A 22,965-nucleotide genomic window follows, 5' to 3' on the forward strand; every position below is an offset into this window, starting at 1 on the left:
GTTTTTTGTGACTAGGTTTTTCTTTTAAGTTCAGTAGCCTACTTGTTTTATTGCTTTATTGTGAGGTTTGGAGACTGATAAAATCCTTTTCTTTCAGGGGAGAGTGGTGACAAACCACAGGCTTATAGCCGGGCCCAGTATACAGACCTGGTCACACGCAAGGACACTGGACATACAGTGAGGGAAAAAAGTATTTGATCCCCTGCTGATTTTGTACGTTTGCCCACTGACAAAGAAATGATCAGTCTATAATTTTAATGGTAGGTTTATTTGAACAGTGAGAGACAGAATAACAACAAAAGAATCCTGAAAAACACGTCAAAAATGTTATACGTTTATTTGCATTTTAATGAGGGAAATATGTATTTGACCCCTCTGCAAAACATGACTTAGTACTTGGTGGCAAAACCCTTGTTGGCAACCTCAGAGGTCAGATGTTTCTTGTAGTTGGCCACCAGGTTTGCACACATCTCAGGACGGATTTTGTCCCACTCCTCTTTGCAGATCTTCTCCAAGTCATTAAGGTTTCGAGGCTGACGTTTGGCAACTCGAACCTTCAGCTCCCAATGTGCGGGAGCACTGGTTGGTCGGGCCATTTAGGTAGTATATACATGAATGTATAGTTAAAGTGACTATGCATATAAGATAAACAGAGAACTATGCAAATAGTCCGGGTAACCATTTGGTTACCTGTTCAGGAGTCTTATGGCTTGGGGGTAAAAACTGTTGAGGCCTTTTCGTCCTAGACTTGGCACTCCGGTACCGCTTGCCATGCGGTAGTAGAGAGAACAGTCTATGGCTGGGGTCTTTGACAATTTTTAGGGCCTTCCTCTGACACCGCCTGGTGTAGAGGTCCTGGATGGCGGGCAGATTTGCCCCAGTGATGTACTGGGTCGTACGCACTACCCTCTGAAGGGCCTTGCGGTCAGAGGCCGAGCAATTGCCGTACCAGACAGGGATGCAACCAGTCAGGATGCTCTTTATGTTGCAGCTGTAGAATCTTTTGAGGAACTCAGGACCCATGCCAAATCTTTTTAGTTTCCTGAGGGGGAATAGGCTTTGTCGTGCCCTCTTCACGACTGTCTTGGTGTGTTTGGACCAATCTAGTTTGTTGTTGATGTGGACACCAAGGAACTTGAAGCTCTCAATCTGCTCCACTACAGCCACGTCGATGAGAATGGGGACGTGCTCGATGCTCCTTTTCCTGCAGTCCACAATCATCTCCTTAGTCTTGGTTACGTTGAGGGATAGATTGTTATTCTGGCACCATCCGGCCAGGTCTCTAACCTCCTCCCTATAGGCTGTCTTGTCGGTGATCAGGCCTACCATTGTTGTGTCGTCAGCAAACGTAATGATGGTGTTGGAGTCGTGCCTGGCCATGCAGTCGTGGGTGAACAGGGAGTACAGGAGAGGACTGAGCACGCACGTGTTGCTACCTACCCTCACCACCTGGGGGCGGCCTGTCAGGAAGTCCAGGATCCAGTTGCAGAAGGAGGTGTTTAGTCCCAGGATCCTTAGCTTGGTGATGAGCTTTGAGGGTACTATGGTGTTGAATGCTGAGCTGTAGTCAATGAACAGCATTCTCACATAGGTGTTCCTTCTGTCCAGGTGGGAAAGGGCAGTGTGGAGTGCAATAGAGATTGCATCATCTGTGGATCTGTTTGGGGCGGTATGCAAATTGGAGTGGGTCTAGGGTTTCTGGGATAATGGTGTTGATGTGAGCTATTACCAGCCTTTCAAAGCACTTCATGGCTACGGACGTGAGGGCTACAGGTCTGTAGTCATTTAGGCAGGTTGCCTTTGTGTTCTTGGGCACAGGGACTATGGTGGTCTGCTTGAAGCATGTTGGTATTACAGACTCAATCGGGGACATGTTGAAAATGTCAGTGAAGACACCTGCCAGTTGATCAGCACATGCCCGAAGCACACGTTCTGGTAATCCGTCTGGCCCCGCTGCCTTGTGTATGTTGACCTGTTTAAAGGTCTTACTCACGTCAGCTACGGAGAGCGTAATCACACAGTCGTCCGGAACAGCTGATGCTCTCATGCATGCCTCAGTGTTGCTTGCCTCGAAGCGAGCATAGAGGTGATTTAGCTCGTCTGGTAGGCTTGTGTCACTGGGCAGCTCTTGGCTGTGCTTCCCTTTGTAGTCTGTAATAGTTTGCAAGCCCTGCCACATCCGACAAGCGTCAGAGCTCCTTGAAAGCGGCAGCTCTAGCCTTTAGCTCGGTGCGGATGTTGCCTGTAATCCATGGCTTCTGGTTGGGAAATATATGTACGGTCACTGTGGGGATGATGTCATCGATGCACTTATTGATGAAGCCGTTGACTGAGGTGGTATACTCCTCAATGCCACTGGATGAATCCCGGAACATATTCCAGTCTGTGCTAGCAAAACAGTCCTGTAGCGCAGTATCCGCGTCATCTGACCACTTCAAAATTGAGCGAGTCACTGGTACTTCCTGCTTTAGTTTTTGCTTATAAGCAGGAATCAGGAGGATATAATTATGGTCAGATTTGCCAAATGGATGGCGAGGGAGAGCTTTGTATGCGTCTCTGTGTGTGGAGTAAAGGTGGTCTAGAGTCCGCCCCCCCCCCCCCCCCCCCCCTCGGTTGCACATTAGGTAAAACGGATTTGTTTGTCTGCATTAAAGTCCCCGGCCACTAGGAGCCCCACTTCTGGATAAGATTTTTCTTGTTTGCTTATGGCTCCCGAGTGGCGCAGCAGTCTAACGCACTGCATCTCAGTGCAAGAGGCGTCACTACAGTCCCTGGTTCGTATCCAGGCTGAATCACATTCGGTCGTGATTGGGAGTCCCATAGGGCGGCACACAGTTGGCCCAGCGTCGCCGGGTTAGGCCGTCATTGTAAATAAAAATTTGTTCTTAACTGACTTTCCTAGTTAAATACAGGTTAAATAAAATGAAAAATGGCCTTATACACCTTGTTGAGTGCGGTCTTACTGCCAGCATCGGTTTGTGGTGGTAAATAGACAGCTGCAAGTAATATAGATGATAACTTTCTTGGTACATAGTGTGGTCTACAGCTTATCATAAGGAATTCTACCTCAGGCGAGCAACACCTCAAGACTTCTTTAATATTAGACATTGCGCACCAGCAGTTATTATCAAATAGACACCCCTTACCAGACGTAGTTACTCTGTCCTGCCGAAGCACGGAGAAGCCAGCCAACACTATATTATCCATGTCTCTGTGAAACATAAGATATTACCGTTTTTAATGTCCTGTTGATAGGACAATCTTAATCGTAGATCGTCCAGTTTGTTTTCCAATGATTGCACGTCGGCCCAGTCTGAGCGTTCCCGTCACTCCCAGAGGAACCCTACTAAGAAAGAAAGCACAGAAACAGCAGAACAGTCCTCCAAGCCATGAGGTAGGCCAATGCTCACTCTATGCTATAGAAAAAAAGGTTTGAAAAGAGTTCTACGGCTGTCCCTATAAGAGAACCTTTTTTGGTTCCAGGTATAAACCTTTTTGGTTACAGATAGAACTATTTTGGGTTCCATGTAGAACCCTCTGTGGAAAGGGTTCTACCTGGAACCAAAAGTTATTCAAAGGGTTCTCCTTTTTTTCTAAGAGTGTATGGGGCAGTTTCCCAGACACATGTAAAACGTAGTCCTGGACTAAAAAGTAAGTTCAGTGGAGAATCTCCATTGAAAATGATTTTAGTCGGTAAAGATGGCGCCGACCGAGATGGCCGCCTCGCTTCGCGTTCCTTGGAAAATATGCAGTATTTTGTTTTTTTATGTGTTATTTCTTACATCGGTACCCCAGGTAATCTTAGGTTTCATTACATACAGTCGGGAGGCGCCTCTTCAACCTCAGGAGGCTGAAGAAATTCGGCTTGTCACAAAAAGCACTCACAAACTTCTACAGATGCACAATCGAGAGCATCCTGTCGGGCTGTATCACCGCCTGGTACGGCAACTGCTCCGCCCACAACCGTAAGGCTCTCCAGAGGGTAGTGAGGTCTGCAGAACGCATAACCGGGGGCAAACTACCTGCCCTCCAGGACACCTACACCACCCGATGTCACAGGAAGGCCATAAAGATCATCAAGGACAACAACCACCCAAGCCACTGCCTGTTCACCCTGCTATCATCCAGAAGGCGAGGTCAGTACAGGTGCATCAAAGCAGGGACCGAGAGACTGAGAAACAGCTTCTATCTCAAGGCCATCAGACTGTTAAACAGCCACCACTAACATTTAGCGGCCGCTGCCAACATACTGACTCAACTCCAGCCACTTTAAAAATGGGAATTGATGGAAATTATGTAAAAATGTACCACTAGCCACTTTAAACAATGCCACTTAATATAATGTTTACATACCCTACATTACCCATCTCATATGTATATACTGTACTCTATATCATCTACTGCATCTTGCCATCTTTATGTAATACATGTACCACTAGCCACTTTAAACTATGCCACTTTATGTTTGCATACCCTACAGTACTCATCTCATATGTATATACCGTACTCTATACCATCTAATGCATCTTGCCTATGCCGTTCTGTACCACCACTCATTCATATATCTTTATGTACATATTCTTTATCCCTTTACACTTGTGTGTGTATAAGGTAGTAGTTGTGGAATTGTTAGGTTAGATTACTTGTTGGTTATTACTGCATTGTCGGAACTAGAAGCACAAGCATTTCGCTACACTCGCATTAACATCTGCTAACCATGTGTATGTGACTAATAAAATTTGATTTGATTTGATTTGATCTGTGTCCGGGAATCTGCCCCTGTATCAGAAAAGTGTTCTGAGATAAGAGGGGTAACGCTTTGAAGGTCATATGTAGCCATGTGATAGGGGTTATTGTAGTGTTTTGGTAATGGTTCTCACACCCTATGATCCATACAGTTACAGAAACTTTATGTATGGCTGGCTGAAGTAAAAGTATTCCCATTGGCTGCCATCAGATAGAAGGCCTGAAGCTGTTCAGCTGTATCAGCCCTGACAGTGGAGCTCTAGATGTGCTCCAACTGGGACCCTTATGAGACAGACGTCACCTTCCTCACCAACGTGACACTAACATGCACTGGTGCTGTAGTCACTTTCTGGGATTTTGGGCAACACTTTTATAGCACAAAAATAGGCTATTGTTAAAAATGTTATTTTCTCAGAAAAAAGAGAGGTTGGGTTATATTGATATTGTGATAGCACTTTAATTTACTTATTAAATAAAGGGGTAATAGTGGAAACAAATGAGCTGCTTAGGTCTACACGTTGTCTCTGGCATAAACATGGACTTTACATTGCGTATATTACCAACAAATATGCATCAGGAAGCTTTGTAAATATTTTCCCTGCTTCTAATACCGATAAGGCTATATATCCTCATACTTTGCTGTATATATGGTTCATATATACAGCGATTACATTGGTGATGTGAAACGAAAAGGAAAACATTTGTTAGCCTACGTTTTTGTGTGACTGGTAGTGGTCAAACCAGAGACAAAGGAACACACCGTCTTTGGTTACACCATAGGCTACACAAGACACACACCTGGCGTTCGCCTACCTGCCTGCGCTGTCTATCAAAGTGCCCAAGCCTGTTTTCTAAACGCGTCATGACGCCGACACCAAGATTTGACGTAGCCTACCTCCACGGTTCACCCGTGCCCCTCCATCTAATCTCGCCTCTCTGTGTATGCTGAATTCCCCGCCTCCCCACTTTTCAACGAGCGCACCGCTATTTTTAGCACTGCCACGGATTAATGTAAAGTGGCGCAGAGACCGTGAACCGGACTGTCCACAAGCATTGTAGGACCTCGCTCTATATCGGTGCATTTGGTGTGTTACTTGTCACGGAAACCACTTGGCACGGATTCGGAAATCGAGTTGGGGAATGATGACAAACGCCATGTCCCCGTTTCTGGCTGTCTTTTCCTAAAGAAGCATTTTCAAGGATGACGCTTTCGAAGCGGATCGAACGACAACCCCGGCCCTCGCTCCTGCCCGTGGTTCTCCTATGTTTCATTCTCACCACTGTCAGTGCCAGCATGCCAGGTAAGCAAATAGTTTAATTCTAGGACAAATTAAACCTTTTTTTTTTAAGGCAGAATTATATTTAGTTTTGTCCCGTATAAAATGAAAATGATTAGCCTGTGCCCTTTTAATGTCTTCTTATTTTAAAAACGTCCCGCATCCAATTTAAAAACAACAAACATAACATTAAAAACATGACATTATTTGGTCATCATTTTATGGAGAAAATTGTTCAAAGGGCACTGAAATGTAAATGTTTATTTCTAATCGTGAGTTGAATCAATGAATTGTGTTTAACGCTCACTGTGCTTTACTACTTAGTGCGTGACGGTAACGTTTTGCTTTTCTAAGAGTTGTGACATCTGATATGCAACAGGGTGCTGCTGCTCTCTACCAAGACAAGTCTACTTTTAGTCTGGTTTACTAAGTCTAGATATGCCTCTGCGCAAACTAAGAAAAAGGGATCGAGAAAAATACATTCTCAATAATTCCCCACTAATTCCCTAACTCGTAATTTAAATTACTCAAAGCGTTTCCGCTCTACAGTTGCACAGTGTATTCCCTAGCAAGTCGAAGGCACTGCATCTATAGGCGTCACTACAGACCCTGGTTCGATTCCAGGCTGTGTCACAAACGGCCGTGATTGGGAGTTCCATAGTGCGGTGCATGATTGGCCCAGCTTCGTCCGGGTTTGGCCGGCCATCATTGTAAATAAGAGTTTGTTCTTATTAACTGACTTGCCTAGTTAAATAAAAAGCTAAAAAATGGATGTGGTCTATATTATTTGACATTTTAAGTAAATGATTTTGTAGTTTTAGCCTGTATTGCATATTATAATTGGTGGAGAAAACATTTAATTTAGTAAATATAATCAAATTAATAAAATAAAATGTAATTGTAATTTCCATGAAAATATTGAACATGTAGGTCTTATTTTACTGATTTAAGTAAATCACCTTTTTATAAGCGACAGATGAGGTTGAAAAGGATGAATTGGAGAATGAATATTATCTGATGATGAGAGGAACTGGCTGACTGACTAGTGATGAGAGCTATCCACACTGAGGCCCTATGAGCAACACAAAAGCTCTTTAACTTGCTGGACTAATCACACACATCCCTCCATTAGCAGTGGCACTCTTTAAATCGTATACACTCATGCTGTTCCCCACAATAACTCAAACGCACTCATACACTCTTTAATATAGTGTAACTCCGGCATATACAGTATAATCCCAAAATGGTGGACCTCTATGTGTGCAATGTATATCTCTACAATACATGTGTACACAGACCTCCTGTATGTTGGCCTGTACTGTTTGTTGAAGCTTCAGAGTAAGGCTTCAAGCATTCAGACAATGTTTACCATTAGGTTTTGTTATGGGTGTATCATCATCCTGATTGACTATAAGCAGGCTGTTGAATTGCTAACATGTTCATGTTATGTAAGCCGAGTACTGTCAAAGAGAATGAAAGCCAGGGATGGAAATGCATCATATAAATCAACCTGTATTTGCATTGGCACCACTTTTGTGTTCTGAGAGCTTCTCCACTGTAAAAATGCCCGCTGTCTTATTCAACTGGCTTCTGTTGATGAACAACACCACATTATAAACATATTCTCTCTCGGCCCTACTTTTAGCTGATTCTCCCTATTGTCATCAGTGTTTTATTTTCAAATGTCAGGTTTGTCATTGCAAAGGCAGTGCCTTTGTGTGGTTTTCTGGCAATCTTGTCACTATTCAGTGATCAGTCGCCTGGGGGCTTGCTTCTGTTAGAGGGAGAGATAACAGTTCAACTGTAATCTCTCCCTCTATTGCTAGTCACAAATAACATGCACGCACGCACACACACTTTTGTGACCCAGATACTGTCCAGATTTTGCAGCACCTATGGGGCCAGGCAGAGAGAGCAGATGGAAATAGTTAAGGGTCTGAACTGACACTGTGACAGAGGCCCACATAGACCACTGACTCGCACTACTGAAGGGGTGTCTCTCTCTCTTTCTCTCTAACCATGTTTCCATCGAAGGTTTTATGCGAGTAAAGTCATGCTGTATGAAAAAAAGACCATGACAGGTTTGGTGGAAACATGAAGTGTTGGTACAATTTCAGAAATGTCAACAGACAAGTTGTTCATTCGACATGGTAGGATATTTTTGTGTCGGTATAATCAATTATGCAACAATTGCGGTGGGAACTCTCATGTTCAAATATTTAAATAATAAACCACCATGTCGAAGTAAACTTGGAGTCACGCAATGATATGCTATACATTGTACTACCACGACGTGGAAAAGCATTATGCGTTTATAGGTAGATGAAACAAGTTATGATGAACTTCATGGTGGTTAAGGGATGGACGGTGATGAGCTTAATGCAAATGTTCTATAAATATTGAGGGTTTTATTTGAATGCTGGTGACATGATGATCGACGCTTGGCTGGTAATATCAAATAAAAATGATATTGCTCTTATTTATATTTCATCATACAACCTACCCTGTCCACTTTGTCAGCAAACTGTTGTCTAGAGAACATGTGCCGAAACCAGATAGGGAAAGTTTGCTTTTAATTTGTTTTTTATGTAAATGGCATGTTATAGAAGTGTCCAGACACGTTCTTTTAAACGATTTTACTTGTTTTTGAGAAACTTAACCACAACCAGGCTTGGATAACACTGGAGGCCGATTCAGTCTCCACACAGTTGGGTAAAGTTGCTTTTAGTTTTTTTGTGCCCATTATGTGGAACAACTTCCAGACCTCTCTGAAATTAGATGTTCTGGTCCCCCTTGATCAGTTAAGAGTCATGATTGGATACCTCTGTTGATAAATGTATTTTTCTTATTATATTTTGTATATTGTATGTTGTCCATTTCTAAAAGGACAAGTACGTTTCTCAAAAACAAGTGAAATTGCTAAAAAAAAATATCTATAACACTCCATTTACATAAAAAATTGAGATTTGGTTGAAGAAAAGCTCAATTCTCCTTTAAGGCTGTGAGTTTGACCATGCTGTTCGATTTTTAACAGTGAGGCGGAAACAGCAGTTCTTTACTTTTCTTGCCCCAAGTGAGGCTTTTATTAGCAAAAGTGAAGATAGCCAGGGAACTGTACAAATATTTACATAAGAAAATAACAAACTGGATGTTGCAACAGGAATACAAACTGAACCTAATAGAGCGCTTCAAACGAAACCCAGGCCTCAAATGTACTGTAACCCAGCAGCATGCCAACCAGTTCCCTGTCCAATCCCAAACAATGAACAGGGTTTGGATACACATACATTGTGGGTATCAGCCAATAGGATGAACCGTATCACATCATGATCAATTAACATTAACAATGCAGGAAATTCAATAAAACATGTTAAGTTCATAAACATACACTATATGTTTTCATACAAGCACACATATCAATAAAGCTGCTCCACTTGCTTTAAGCATAAATACAACCTGGGATATAAACATGTATGTCCCCCGGGATAAGCTACTACCGCATTACACGTACCATACATTAACTATGTGCTCGACCGCGCCCCTTTTGGCCGTCAATTCTCAGACCAGGAAATAAACAGAACCCTCTTCAATAAACGAGGATAACAAGTTAAGAATCTACATTTAAGCTTAACACTCATGATTTAATCTTCAAACATGATTACATCACAGTTGTACTTCCTAGTCATAAATACATGAGCATTAAGTTATATAGTGGGCGATGCACAACTATAGGTTTTGCGCGCACAAACCCATTGACAGCATGCGACCACCAACTCTCACAAGTCTCCTCTCATTTGCAGGTGATCAACAATCAAGACGTCGAAATACATCCCAAATCCCACATTATATTCAATAAATACATGTGCTTCTCATAAACAGTTTCATAAACATTGTCTGATTATTGATAATCTGGCCTAACTTTAGCTTAGGTGACGAGGACATAATCAGTGGTGTAAAGTACTTTAAGTAAAAATACTTTCAAGTACTACTTAAGTAGTTTTGTTTGGTATCTGTACTTTACTATTTTTCTTATTCACTACTTTTGCTCCACTACATTCCTAAAGAAAATAATGTACTTTTTACTCCATACATTTCCCCTGACAACTACAAGTACTCGTTACATTTTGAATGCTTAGCAGGACAGGAAAATGGTCCAAATCAAATTTTATTAGTCACATGTGCCGAATACAACAGGTGTAGACCTTACAGTGAAATATTTACTTACGAGCCCCTAACCGACAGTGCAATTAAAAAAAATACGTATAAGAGATGAAAGTAACAAGTAATTAAAGAGGAGCAGTAAAAACTGATAATATATACAGGGGGTGCCAGTACAGAGTCAATGTGCGGGGACACCGGTTAGTTGAGGTAGTATGTAGATAGAGTTAAGGTGACTATGCATAGATGACAACAGAGAGTGGAGGGGAAGGGGGGGGTGGCAGTGTGAATAGTCTGGGTAGCCATTTGACTAGATGTTCAGGAGTCTTATGGCTTGGGGGTAGAAGCTGATTAGAAGCCTATTGGACCTAGACTTGGTGCTACGGTACCGCTTGCCATGTGGTAGCAGAGAGAACAGTCTATGACTAAGGTGGCTGGCGTCTTTGACAATTTTCAGGGCCTTCCTCTGACACCGCCTGGTATAGAGGTCCTGGATGGCAGGATGCTTGACCCCACTGATGTAGTGGGCCGTTCGCCCTACCCTCTGTAGTGCTTTGCGGTCGGAGGCCGAGCAGTTGCCATACCAGGCAGTGATGCAACCAGTCAGGATGCTCTCGGCGTTGCAGCTGTAGAACCTTTTCAGGATCTCAGGACCCATGTCAAATCTTTTCAGTCTCCTGAGGGGGTATAGGTTTTGTCGTGCCCGCTTCACGACTGTCATGGTGTGCTTGGATCATGATAGTTTGTTGGTGATGTGGACACCAAGGAACTTGAAGCTCTCAACCTGCTCCACTGCAGCCTCGGTGCTCCTTTTTCCTGTAGTCCACAATCATCTCCTTTGTCTTGATCACGTTGAGGGAGAGGTTGTTGTCCTGGCACCACACGGACAGGTCTCTGACCTCCTCCCTATTGGCTGTCTCGTCGTTGTCGGTGATCCGGCCTACAACTGTTGTGTCATCGACAAATGTAATGATGGTGTGGGAGTCGTGCCTGGCCATGCAGTCATGAGTGAACAGGGAGTACAGGAGGGGGCTGAGCATGCACCCCTGAGGGGCCCCTGTGTTGAGGAACAGTGTGGTGGATGTGTTGTACCTACCCTTACCACCTGGTGGCGGCCTGTCAGGAAGTCCAGGATCCAGTTGCTGAGGGAGGTGTTTAGTCCCAGGTTCCTTAGCTTATTGATGAGCTTTGAGGGTACTATGGTGTTGAACGCTGAGCTGTAGTCAATGAACAGCATTCTCACATAGGTGTTCCTTCTGTCCAGGTGGGAAAGGGCAGTGTGGAGTGCAATAGAGACTGCATCATCTGTGGATCTGTTGGAGCGGTATGCAAATTGGAGTGGGTCTAGGGTTTCTGGGATGATGGTGTTGATGTGAGCCATGACCCGCCTTTCAAAGCACTTCATGGCTACATGCGTGAGTGCTACGGGTTGGTAGTTATTTAGGCAGGTTACCTTAGTGTTCTTGGGCACAGGCACTACCGTGGTCTGCTTGAAACATGTTGATATTACAGACCCGGACAGGGAGAGGTTGAAAATGTCAGTGAAGATGCTTGCTAGTTGGTCAGTGCATGCTTGCAGTACACGTCCTGGTAATTCGTTTGGCCCTGCAGCCTTGTGAATGTTGACCTGTCTAAGGGTCTTACTCACATCGGCTGTGGAGAGCGTGATCACACAGTCTTCCGGTACAGCTGATGCTCTCATGCATGTTTCAGTGTTCTTTGCCTCAAAGCGAGCATAGAAGTAGTTTACCTCATCTGGTAGGCTCGTGTCACTGGGCAGCTCTTGGCTGTGCTTCCCTTTGTAGTCTATAAAAGTTTGCAGGTCCTGCCACATCCGACGAGCGTCAGTGCCGGTGTAGTATGACTCGATCTTAGTCCTGTATTGAAGCTTTGCCTGTTTGATGGTTCGTCGGAGGGCATAGCGGGATTTCTTATAAGCTTCTCAGTTAGAGTACTGCTCCTTGAAAGTGGCAGCTTTAGCTCAGTGCGGATGCTGCCTGTAATCCATGGTTTCTGGTTGGGGTATGTACTGTCACTGTGGGGACGACGTCATCGATGCACTTATTGATGAAGCCAATGACAGATGTGGTGTACTCCTCAATGCCATTGGCGGAATCCCGGAACATACTCCAGTCTATGCTAGCAAAACAGTCCAGTAGCTTTGCATCTGCTTCATCTGACCACTTTTTTATTGATCTAGTCACTGGTGCTTCCTGCTTTAATTTTTGCTTGTAAGCAGGAAACAGGAGGATAGAATTATGCTCACATTTGCCAAATGGAGAGCTTTGTATGCATCTCTGTGTGTGGAGTATAGGTGGTCTAGAGTTCTTTTCCCTCTAGTTGCACATTTAACATGTTGATAGAAATTTCCCTGCATTAAGTCCCCAGCTACTAGACGTGAGTGTTTTCTTGTTTGCTTATGGCGGAATACAGCTCATTCAATGCTATCTTGGTGCCAGCCTCTGACTGTGGTGGTATGTAAACAGCTCACAATCTCTCTCTCGGTAGGTAATGTGGTCTGCAGCTTATCATGAGAAACTCTACCTCAAGACTTCCTTAGATATCGTGCACCAGCTGTTGTTTACAAAAATGTATAGACTGCCGCCCCTTATCTTACCAGACGCCGCTGTTCTATCCTGCCGGTACATTATATAACCAGCCAGCTGTATGTTGATATTGTCGCTGTTCAGCCACGACTCTGTGAAGGATAAGATGTTAGTTTTTAATGTCCCGTTGGTAGTTTAATCTTACCAATAACTCATCCATTTTATTGTCCAAAGATAGCATGTTTGCGAGCAGAATTGAGGGGAGTGGGGGTTCATTCGCTCACCTCCTACTCCTCAGAAGGCAGCCTGCCCTCCGGACTCTCTTTCTCCGCCTCTTCACGCAGATCACTGGGGTCGCGGCCTGTTCCCGATGGAGCCCTATATCCTCACGCTCGTCATAGTCGTGAAAGAAGAAAAAAGGATTCTGCTAGTCCATGGTGAGTAATCACAGTCCTGATGTCTAGAAGTTATTTTCGGTCATAAGAGACGGTAGTGGCAACATTTTGTACAAAAATAGTCAAACTAAGTTACAAACAACGCAGATAAACTAACAAAAAAACACAATCTGTTGTAGGCACGTAAAACATCTGTCTTCTGCTCCGTCGCCATTTTAGTTTTATTTCACGCACTTATCAAGAGAACATCGCTGGTCATCCCTACTGCCTCTGATCTGGAGGACTCACTAAACACAAATGCTTCGTTCGTAAATTATGTCTGACTGTTGGAGTGTGCCCCTAGCTATCCGTAAATTTGAAAAACAAGAAAATGGGGACGTCTGGTTTGCTTCATATAAGGAATTAGAAATTATTTGTAATTTTACTTTTACTTTTGTTACTTACATTTGATCAATTACATTTACTTTTGATACTTAAGTATATTTAGAACCAAATAATTTTAGTTTTACTCAAGTAGTATTTTACTGGGTGGCTTTTACTTGAGTCATTTTCTATTAATTTATCTTTACTTTTACTCAAGTATAACAATTATGTACTTTTTCCACCACTGAACATAAGGACAATCGTTACAAAGGTTAAACATTTATTTGATGTGCACTACGTCATCACACACAGCATTTTACCAACAAAAAGTCAGTTTGATGGAAACTCACCTCTGGTGGGAAAATGAGCATTATATATACCTCTGCTGCTGAGTTTTGAAAACCCCCAGTAAACCAAGCGAAATTGTCCGGCCTTCTAGGACTATAATGCGTAATGACGGTCAGCTTTAACAAATACAGTTAGGCCTACCTACATGAAAAAATACTATAGTATGCAAGGGTATAAATACTGTAGTAATAGTATATTTATATACTACAGTATTCATTGTAGTGTTTTGTAGACTTTACTGTAGTATGCTTGGCATGTAGATTTCTCACTCATAGGTGACACGAATTGAGATATGGGGAGAGGAATGGGCAGTGTTTATGCAAATGTATAAGTACTATAGTATTCTATGGTAAACTAGTATTTTTATGTGGGTAGTTCTTATGTTCTATTTCATAGCATTTTTTTATCTCTTTGTGGTTGAAACATGTCTTTGTGACATGACCATTGTTATAGAATAAAACCAAATAAATAATACTCTGAGTACTGGCTGTTTGTTACATGGGCTATCTATATTTTCTTAATTATTTTTAATTGGGCTGCGATCAATGACTTGATCGTCCTTGCTGTGTAAAATATTTGACACTTCATATACAGACGTAGGCATACAGTGTATATCCAAGAGACTGTCTGAAACAGACATAATCATATCCATTTCAAAGGTATCTTCAGTCCTTCATGATGCTGCTGGCTGTAGCCACTTGACTTGGAGTGCATGGCTCAGTTCCTGTTTAACTAGAGACAGGAAGTCCACACAATGGGACAGCATAACCCTGCTGCCCTTTCAGCTTCCTGCACCCCCCCTCACGCCACTGCACCACTCTATACTCTACCAGTGGAGGGGGGGGTTAAGTACATAATAATACGTGCTCTGAGACCAGGTGGGGGAGAAAGTACAGTTACAGTAGGCGTCTGTCCAAAATATGTCCCTGTATAGCGCAATACTTTTGAACAGGGCACATAGAGTTCTGGACATTTCTTACTGGGAAAGGCCAAATTGATGACGTATGTCGCGCAACTGAGAGTCGAGTGGAGACGAATGGATTCGGTTCTGTTAGTCGTCCTGAAGAGCCCTCCCAGCTGCATAGCTAGTTTATGCTTGCTAACTGGCAACAACATTAGCATAGCATTAGTTAAAACGGGTAAAAAAGTTGTTTATTTCAATGGACAAGAGAGAAATAACTTGTAGTTACATGCTAACCGTGACATGTCAATTAGCTAATGTAATGACAAGTGCAACGGTGTTGTATAGAGGTGCTTCCCACTGTTGCGTTCCACTCCGTAGCAGTTGCTTCACCGGGCAGTCGTTGTCGCTGTAGGTAGCTAATGTGGAAATGTTGTTCCATCCCACTTGATTTTATTTCAAGTAAGATTGCAGCCTACACAATAAATAACTTGTAATATTGGTAGTAACCACCTTGGTAGTAACCACAACACAACACGGAACAATGTGCACATCAGTCCCGCTTGCCGGGCACTGCTGTACTGCAGTAACTTACTGTAGAGGGAAGTAGCTAGATATTGTAGATAATATCAGGCCAGGGTGACAGCTAAAGCATATATATTGCTTTTGTAGTCTGAAAAAAACAAAATGATTCTGAACACTCCCAAGTCCCAACAAGTCAAATTCTAGCTGACGTTTATAGAAACAAGCAAAACTACACTGAAAAAAATATATAATCGCAACATGCAACAATTTCAAAGATTTGAGTTACAGTTCATATAGGGAAATCAGTCCATTTTTAAATTAATTAATTGGGCCCTAATCTATGGATTTCACATGACTGGTAATGCAGATATGTATCTAATTGTCACGTGTACCTTTGAAGAAGAAAAAAAAAAGAAGGGGCGTGAATCAGAAAACCAGTCAGTATCTGGTGTGACCACCATTTGCCACTTGCAGCGCAACGCATCTTCTTCGTATAGAGTTGATCAGGCTGTTGATTGTGGTCTGTGGAATGTTGTCCCACTCCTCTTCAATGGCTGTGCGAATTTGCTGGATTTTGACGGGAACTGGAACATGCTGTTGTACATGTCGATCCAGAGCATCCCAGACATTCTCAATGGGTGACATGTCTGGTGAGTATGAAGGCCATGGAAGAACTGGAACATTTTCAGCTTCCAGTAATTGTGTACAAATCCATGTGACATGGTGTTGTGAATTATCATGCTGAAACATGAGGTGATGCGGTGGATGAATGGCACAACCATGTCCGTAGCTTATGCCTTATGCCTGCCAGCAGCATACCACCCTGCATACCACTGCAGGCTTGCTTCTGAAGCTAAGCAGGGTTGGTCCTGGTCAGTCCCTGGATGGGAGACCAGATGCTGCTGGAAGTGGTGTTGGAGGGCCAGTAGGAGGCACTCTTTCCTCTGGTCTAAAAAATATCCCAATGCCCCAGGGCAGTGATTGGGGACACTGCCCTGTGTAGGGTGCCGTCTTTCGGATGGGACGTTAAACGGGTGTCCTGACTCTCTGAGGTCATTAAAGATCCCATGGCACTTATCGTAAGAGTAGGGGTGTTAACCCCGGTGTCCTGGCTAAATTCCCAATCTGGCCCTCAAACCATCATGGTCACCTAATAATCCCCAGTTTACAATTGGCTCATTCATCCCCCTCCTCTCCCCTGTAACTATTCCCCAGGTCGTTGCTGCAAATGAGAACGTGTTCTCAGTCAACTTACCTGGTAAAATAACGGTAAAATAAATAAATAAAATAAAAACCCCACCACCACCATGGGGGCACTCTGTTCACAACGTTGAAGTCAGCAAACATCCAAATGCGCTGTCTGCCATTTGCCCGGTACAGTTCAAACCGGGATTCATCCTTGAAGAGCACACTTCTCTAGCATGCCATCGAATGTGAGCATTTGCCCACCGAAGTTGGTTACGACGTCGAACTGCAGTCAGGTCAAAACCCTGGTGAGGATGACGAGCACGTAGATGACCTTCCCTGAGACCGTTTGTACAGAAATTCTTCAGTTGTGCAAACCCACAGTTGGTGGCTGGTCTCACACGATCCAGCAGGTGAAGATGCCGGGTGTGGAGGTCCTGGGCTGGCGTGTTTACACTTGTGATGCCGGTTGGACGTACTGCCAAATTCTCTATGGTAGAGAAATTAACATTAAATTCTCTGGCAACAACTCTGGTGGACATTCCTGCAGTCAGCATGCCAATTGCACATTCCCTCAAAACTTGAGACATCTGTGGCATTGTGTTGTGTGACAAACTGCTAATTGTAGTGTCCTTTTATTGTTTGTGAGAGTCTCACCTTTACGCAGAGGGGTCATATTAGTGTGTAGTCCAAACTGTTCAGACACTACAGACAGAAGTTGGCAGATTGGCTTTACCGACTTCAGACGAGTCCAAGACATTTGTCTGGGTCGTAGAGCAAAACAGAGAACACCATCTTGTTCGTGAGAGTCTCGTCTTTCCATAGAAGGGTCATAATAGTTTTCTAGGCCAAACCGTGAGAATAACAATTTTTGAGATGTCTCATGGACTGATAAACACCACTGTAGATCTTTCACCGCAGATGTGAAAGTGTGACATAGGCAGATGCAATGGATTGAGATGCATCTTGTGCAAAAAAATGGATCACAAATCGAAATCAAACTTATTTGTCACGTGCCGAATACAACAAGTGTAGACCTTACCGTGAAATGCTTACTTACAAGCCCTTAACCAACAGTGCAGTTCAAGAAAGAGTTAAGAAAATGTTTACTTTTTATTATAATTAATAATTTGGTAACACAATAAAATAACAATAAAGAGGCTATAACCGGGTCAATGTGCGGGGGTACAGTTTAGTCGAGGTAAATTGTACATGTAGGTAGGGGTGAAGTGACTATGGATCGATAATAAACAGCAAGTAGCAGCAGTGTACAAAACCAATGGGGGAGGGGTGTCAATGTACAGTGCCTTGCAAAAATATTCATCCCCCTTGGCGTTTTTCCTATTTTGTTGCATTACAACCTGTAATTTAAATGGATTTCATGTAACTGACAAACAAAATAGTCCAAATTGGTGAAGTGAATTACAAATGGAAAAGTGGTGCATGCATATGTATTCACCCCCTTTGTTATGAAGCCTCTAAATAAGATCTGGTGCAACCAATTACCTTCAGAAGTCACATAATTAGTTATATTGCACACAGGTGGACTTTATTTAAGTGTCACATGATCTCAGTATATATACACCTGTTCTGAAAGGCCCCAGAGTCTGCAACACTACTAAGCAAGGGGCACCATCACGCAAGCGGCACCATGAAGACCAAAGAACTCTCCAAACAGGTCAGGGACAAAGTTGTGGAGAAGTACAGATCAGGGTTGGGTTATAAAAAAATACCAGAAACTTTGAACATCCCATGGAACACCATTTTAAATCCTTTTTTTAAAATGGAAATAATATGGCACCACAACAAACCTGCCAAGAGAGGGCCGCCCACCAAAACTCACGGACCAGGCAAGGAGGGCATTAATCAGAGAGGCAACAAAAAGACCAAAGATAACCCTGAAGAAGCTGCAAAGCGGAGATTGGAGTATCTGTCCATAGGACCACTTTAAGCCATACACTCCACAGAGTTGTACTTTACAGAAGAGTGGCGACAAAAAAGCCATTGCTTAAAGAAAAAAAACGGAGGTTCACCTCCAGCAGGACAATGTCCCTGAGCATACTGCTAAAGCAACACTCAATTGGTTTAAAGGGAAACATTTAAATGTCTTGGAATAGCCTAGTCAAAGCCCAGACCTCAATCCAATTGAGAATCTGTGGTATGACTAAAAGATTGCTGTACACCAGCGGAACCCATCCACCTTGAAGAAGCTGGAGCAGTTTTGCCTTGAAGAATGGGCAAGAATCCCAGTGGTTAGATGTGCCAAGCTTATAGAGACATACCCCAAGAGGGGGGGGGGGGGATAATTATGATGTTTGATGTTTTTTGTCTTATTTCTTGTTTGCTTCACAAGAAGAAATATTTTGCATCTTCAAAGTGGTAGGCATGTTGTGTAAATCAAATGATACACACCCTCGAAAAAAATCTATTTTAATTCCAGGTTGTAAGGCAACAAAATAGGAAAAATGCCAAGGGGGTGAATTATTTCGCAAGCCACTGTAAATAGTCCAGTGGCCATTAATTGTTCAGCATTCTTATGGCTTGGGGGTAGAAGCTGTTAAGGAGCCTTTTGGTCCTAGACTTGGCGCTCCGGTACCGCTTGCCGTGCGATAGCAGAGAAAACAGTCTATGACTTGGGTGACTGGAGTCTGACATTTTTTGGGGGGCTTCCTATGACACCGCCTAGTATATAGATCCTGAATGGCAGGAAGCTTGGCCCCAGTGACGTACTGGGCCGTACGCACTATCCTCTGTAGCGCCTTACGGTCAGATGCACTAGCTTAAACTGACAGATTTTATTATGTTAATTAGATTTCCATGGTCGTGCGGACATTGACTTTTTCAGTTTCTTGATATGCCACACCTGTCAGGTGGATGGATTATCTTGGCAAAGGAGAATTGCTCACTAACAGGATGTAAACAAATCTGTGCACAAAATTTTAGAGAAATATACTTTTTGTGCGTATGAAAAATGTCTGACAATTCTTTTGAAGCATGGGTCCAACACTTTACATGTTGCTTTCATATTTTAGTTCAGAATAGTTAGCTGGGGAGTGCTCATTAGAATGACTGACTGAACCGAATCCATTCGTCCCTACTCAACTCTCACTGCGCAACATACATACGTCATCAATTTTGGGCACCAGGCGTGTCCGTAGACTCTCCTCTCTCTTACTAGCACTGAGTTTGCCGATAGATAGTTTTTGGAGGAAAATGTGCTTACTATGACTGATACAGTATGTGGTTGTCTTACTTCATCTGGATAAGAGCTTCTGCTAAATGACTAAAATGTAATTGTATAGGAGGCCCACTCCACTCCTCCTATGCACTGATTGGTGTAATTTGCCAGCGTTTCTCATGACTTCTGATGATACCACCTAAAGTCAATAAACGGTCAACATTGCCATATCAGTGTTTTTCACCATCTGTGGTACACATGTCATGGCACTGTTTGCTGGTCTGCCCTTCTTAGAACTGTTTATGATTGCACAGCCTGGCAGGCAGCAGATGGCTAGAATAGTCATTTTTCATGTCTCATATCGACTTATTCTGGCGTTACATAACTGTATTTACACCTCTCTGGTCCCACCTGACCAAATGGTGCTCTCTCTCTCTCTCTCTCAGGAGAAGCTCTCTCTCTCCATCCTCCCCTCTCTCGGGGAGATCTTCATGTTTCCTAATTAGTGAGTGGTGTGGGAGGCATGTTGAGGTGACAACCTGACCTATGGTTTATTGACATTCTCCTTTTGTAATCACATTGTGTTTGTGGCGATTGACAAGATGAGGACAAAAAGGGAATGTGCGTAGGATGCTGTCTCACAGTGATGATAGTGATGGTGTCATGAAGACCCTATAGACACAGTGCATCTTATTCCCTTAGTGCACTTCTTTTGACTAGAGCCTTTAGCCATCCTGTCAGTGTCTCCACACATGCCTCAGTAGTGATGCTCTAGCAATGAGCTCTTCTGTATTAAGCCTCTCCCTCCTCTCTTTCTCTCACCATTCTTTCTTTCCACCCACCTCAGTCGCAGGTTTAATGAAGTGCCTTAGGTGTGACTCAGACTATTCTCCTTTAATTGCTTCATGCTGTGGTACCTTGGGCTGATGATGCACTTATCTCTTAATTCACTACCATTATGACTGCAAAGAGGTGGTGCTTCAGCTGGGGAAGATGCACTTGGATTTTGTGTGTGTGTGTTAGTAAAGCTTAAAGATCACAGTCTTCAGGGCTGCAATTTTTTGTGCAACATTAACTTCCTGCTTAAAAAGAAAACTATAGCAGAACTGCAGGCTAATGATACTTACACCACAGAACATAGAGGCAACACCGATATAATGATCTGAACAATGCTTTCAGATATATTTATTTGGTACTACACTGAGTATACCAAACATTAGGAACACCTTCCTAACATTGAGTTGCAACCCCCACCACTTTTTCCTTCAGAACAGCCTCAATTCATCGGGGCATGGACTCAACAAGGTGTCGAAAGCGTTCCACAGGGATGCTGGCCCTTGTTGATTTCAATGCTTCCCACAGTTGTGTCAAGTTGGCTGGATGTCCTTTGGGGGGTGAACCATTCTTGATACACACCCAGGAAACATTTGAGTGTGAGAACCCAGTAGCGGTGTAGTTTCTTTTGACACAAACCAGTGCGCCTGGCACCTACTACCATACCCGGTTCAATGGCACTTAAATCTTTTGTCTTGCCCATTCACCCTCTGAATGGCACACATACACAATCCAAGTCTCAATTGTTTCAAGGCTTAAAAATCCTTCTTTAACCTGTCTCCTCCCCTTCATCTACACTGAAGTGGATTTAACAGGTGACATCAATAAGGGGATCATAGCTTTCACCTGGATCCACTTGATCAGCCTATGTCATGGAAAGAGCAGGTGTTCTTAATATTTGGTATACTCAGTGTATATCTCTATTCTCAGTAGAATCACTACATGCTACCATAATGACATCAGCCAAGCCAGACAGAAAGATGTGATATGGAGCAGTAGAGAGATGGGTGTCATTTTATAAAGTAAACATTTCCTTGTCTGAAGACGCACTGCATTTTTTTGTCATGATCTGGTCCCCATTATGTGACAATGATCCAGGTGACCTTGGCACTCTGAACAAGTCTTCAGATCAAGGAAGAGCAATCAGTCAGAGAAGAAGAAAAAAATTATCTGGCACAATTTGATGAAAAGAACCATGGATGGAGAGAAGTGGACAGAGATATATACATGAAGGGAAGTTGGGATTAAAATCATTCAAAGGGCAGGATATGTGGCCTCCAAATCCACATCACATGTGGGAACAGTCAACAGTGCATGATCCCAGTGTGGCCTGGGTAACATAAGCACTGCCACCTTCAGAAGGACAGGCCAGTGAGTAGGGGAGGCAGGCAAGCTGGAGGTTGGCGGCTTAGTGGTGCACTCCTTAAGTGAAAACACCAATTATTTTATACACACACTTAATACTCAGGCCGTGTCCGAAAACCCGTACTTGCATTCTAAATAGCCTATGCATGAACATGAGCGATCTAAGGGGTGATATGGTTAGACAGGGATGTTGACAATCACAGAATGGCGCAGTGGAGGCTGCTGAGGGACGGATGGCTCATAAAAATCTTTGGAATGGAGTGATATCAACCATGTCTTTTATGTGTTTGAAACCATTCCATTGACTCCATTCCAGCCTTTATTATGAGCCGTCTTCCCCTCAGCAGCCTCCACTGGATTGGAGTATGTGAAATGTATAGGCTTTAAATGCCAGGATGTCGTACACATTTAGCAGAATTCGCTACAATCAGCTGAGGGGACACGCTATACCAAAATTAACGAATGGCAGGAATCAACGCGATTGCGGATTAGATGACACATTCTCAGTAGAATGAGCCTAGTATGCTGATATTTGTTGCTTACTGCATTCATTTTTACTAAACAGTATGTTCTAAATAGTATGTTGTAAGATTGGTACACAGTATGCAGTAAGTAGTGGGCAATCCAGATTTTGGACACAGCCTATGACATACACACATACAGCAGAGGAGGTTGGTGGCACCTTAATTGGGGAGGACGGGCTCATGTTAAAGGCTGGAGCGGTATAAGTGGAACTCATTATATAGCCATTCTAATGAGCTGTCCTCCCCGCAGCAGCCTCCACTGACATACAATACACACTAACGTAAACACTACTGTGACTCACACCTCCTGATGTCAGAGATCCTGTTGCCATGGAGGTCATTATGGCGACAGATGTTGTAGTTCTGCAGCAGCCTAGGGGGCATGAGTTTCTATGAATACCCTCCTTCTGTACTGTGCACTTTTAACAGCCCATGGTTACTGTACCACTCTGGGGCGGCAGGTAGCCTAGTGGTTAGAGCATTGAGGCAGTAACCGAAATGTTTCTGGATCGAATCCCCGAGCTGACAAGGTAAAAATCTGTTCTGCCAATGAACGGCAGTTAACCCACTGTTCCCCGGTAGGCCGTCATTATAAATAAGAATTTGTTCTTGACTTGCCT

General features: G+C 43.3%; 1 protein-coding gene across 1 annotated transcript in view; it reads left to right on the plus strand.

Moving 5' to 3' along the window:
- Positions 1 to 5,648: 5,648 nt before the first annotated feature.
- The window catches only part of npdc1a (neural proliferation, differentiation and control, 1a), a 34,076-nt gene continuing 16,759 nt past the window's right edge, over positions 5,649 to 22,965 (plus strand). Inside the window, exon 1 of the mRNA XM_055874168.1 lies at positions 5,649 to 6,047. Coding sequence (XP_055730143.1) covers positions 5,948 to 6,047 — 100 coding nt within the window. The 5' untranslated portion in view covers positions 5,649 to 5,947. The remainder of the gene's footprint in view (positions 6,048 to 22,965) is intronic.

Source organism: Salvelinus fontinalis, chromosome 21 (genome assembly GCF_029448725.1).
Source record: "Salvelinus fontinalis isolate EN_2023a chromosome 21, ASM2944872v1, whole genome shotgun sequence".
Lineage (NCBI taxonomy): Eukaryota > Metazoa > Chordata > Actinopteri > Salmoniformes > Salmonidae > Salvelinus > Salvelinus fontinalis.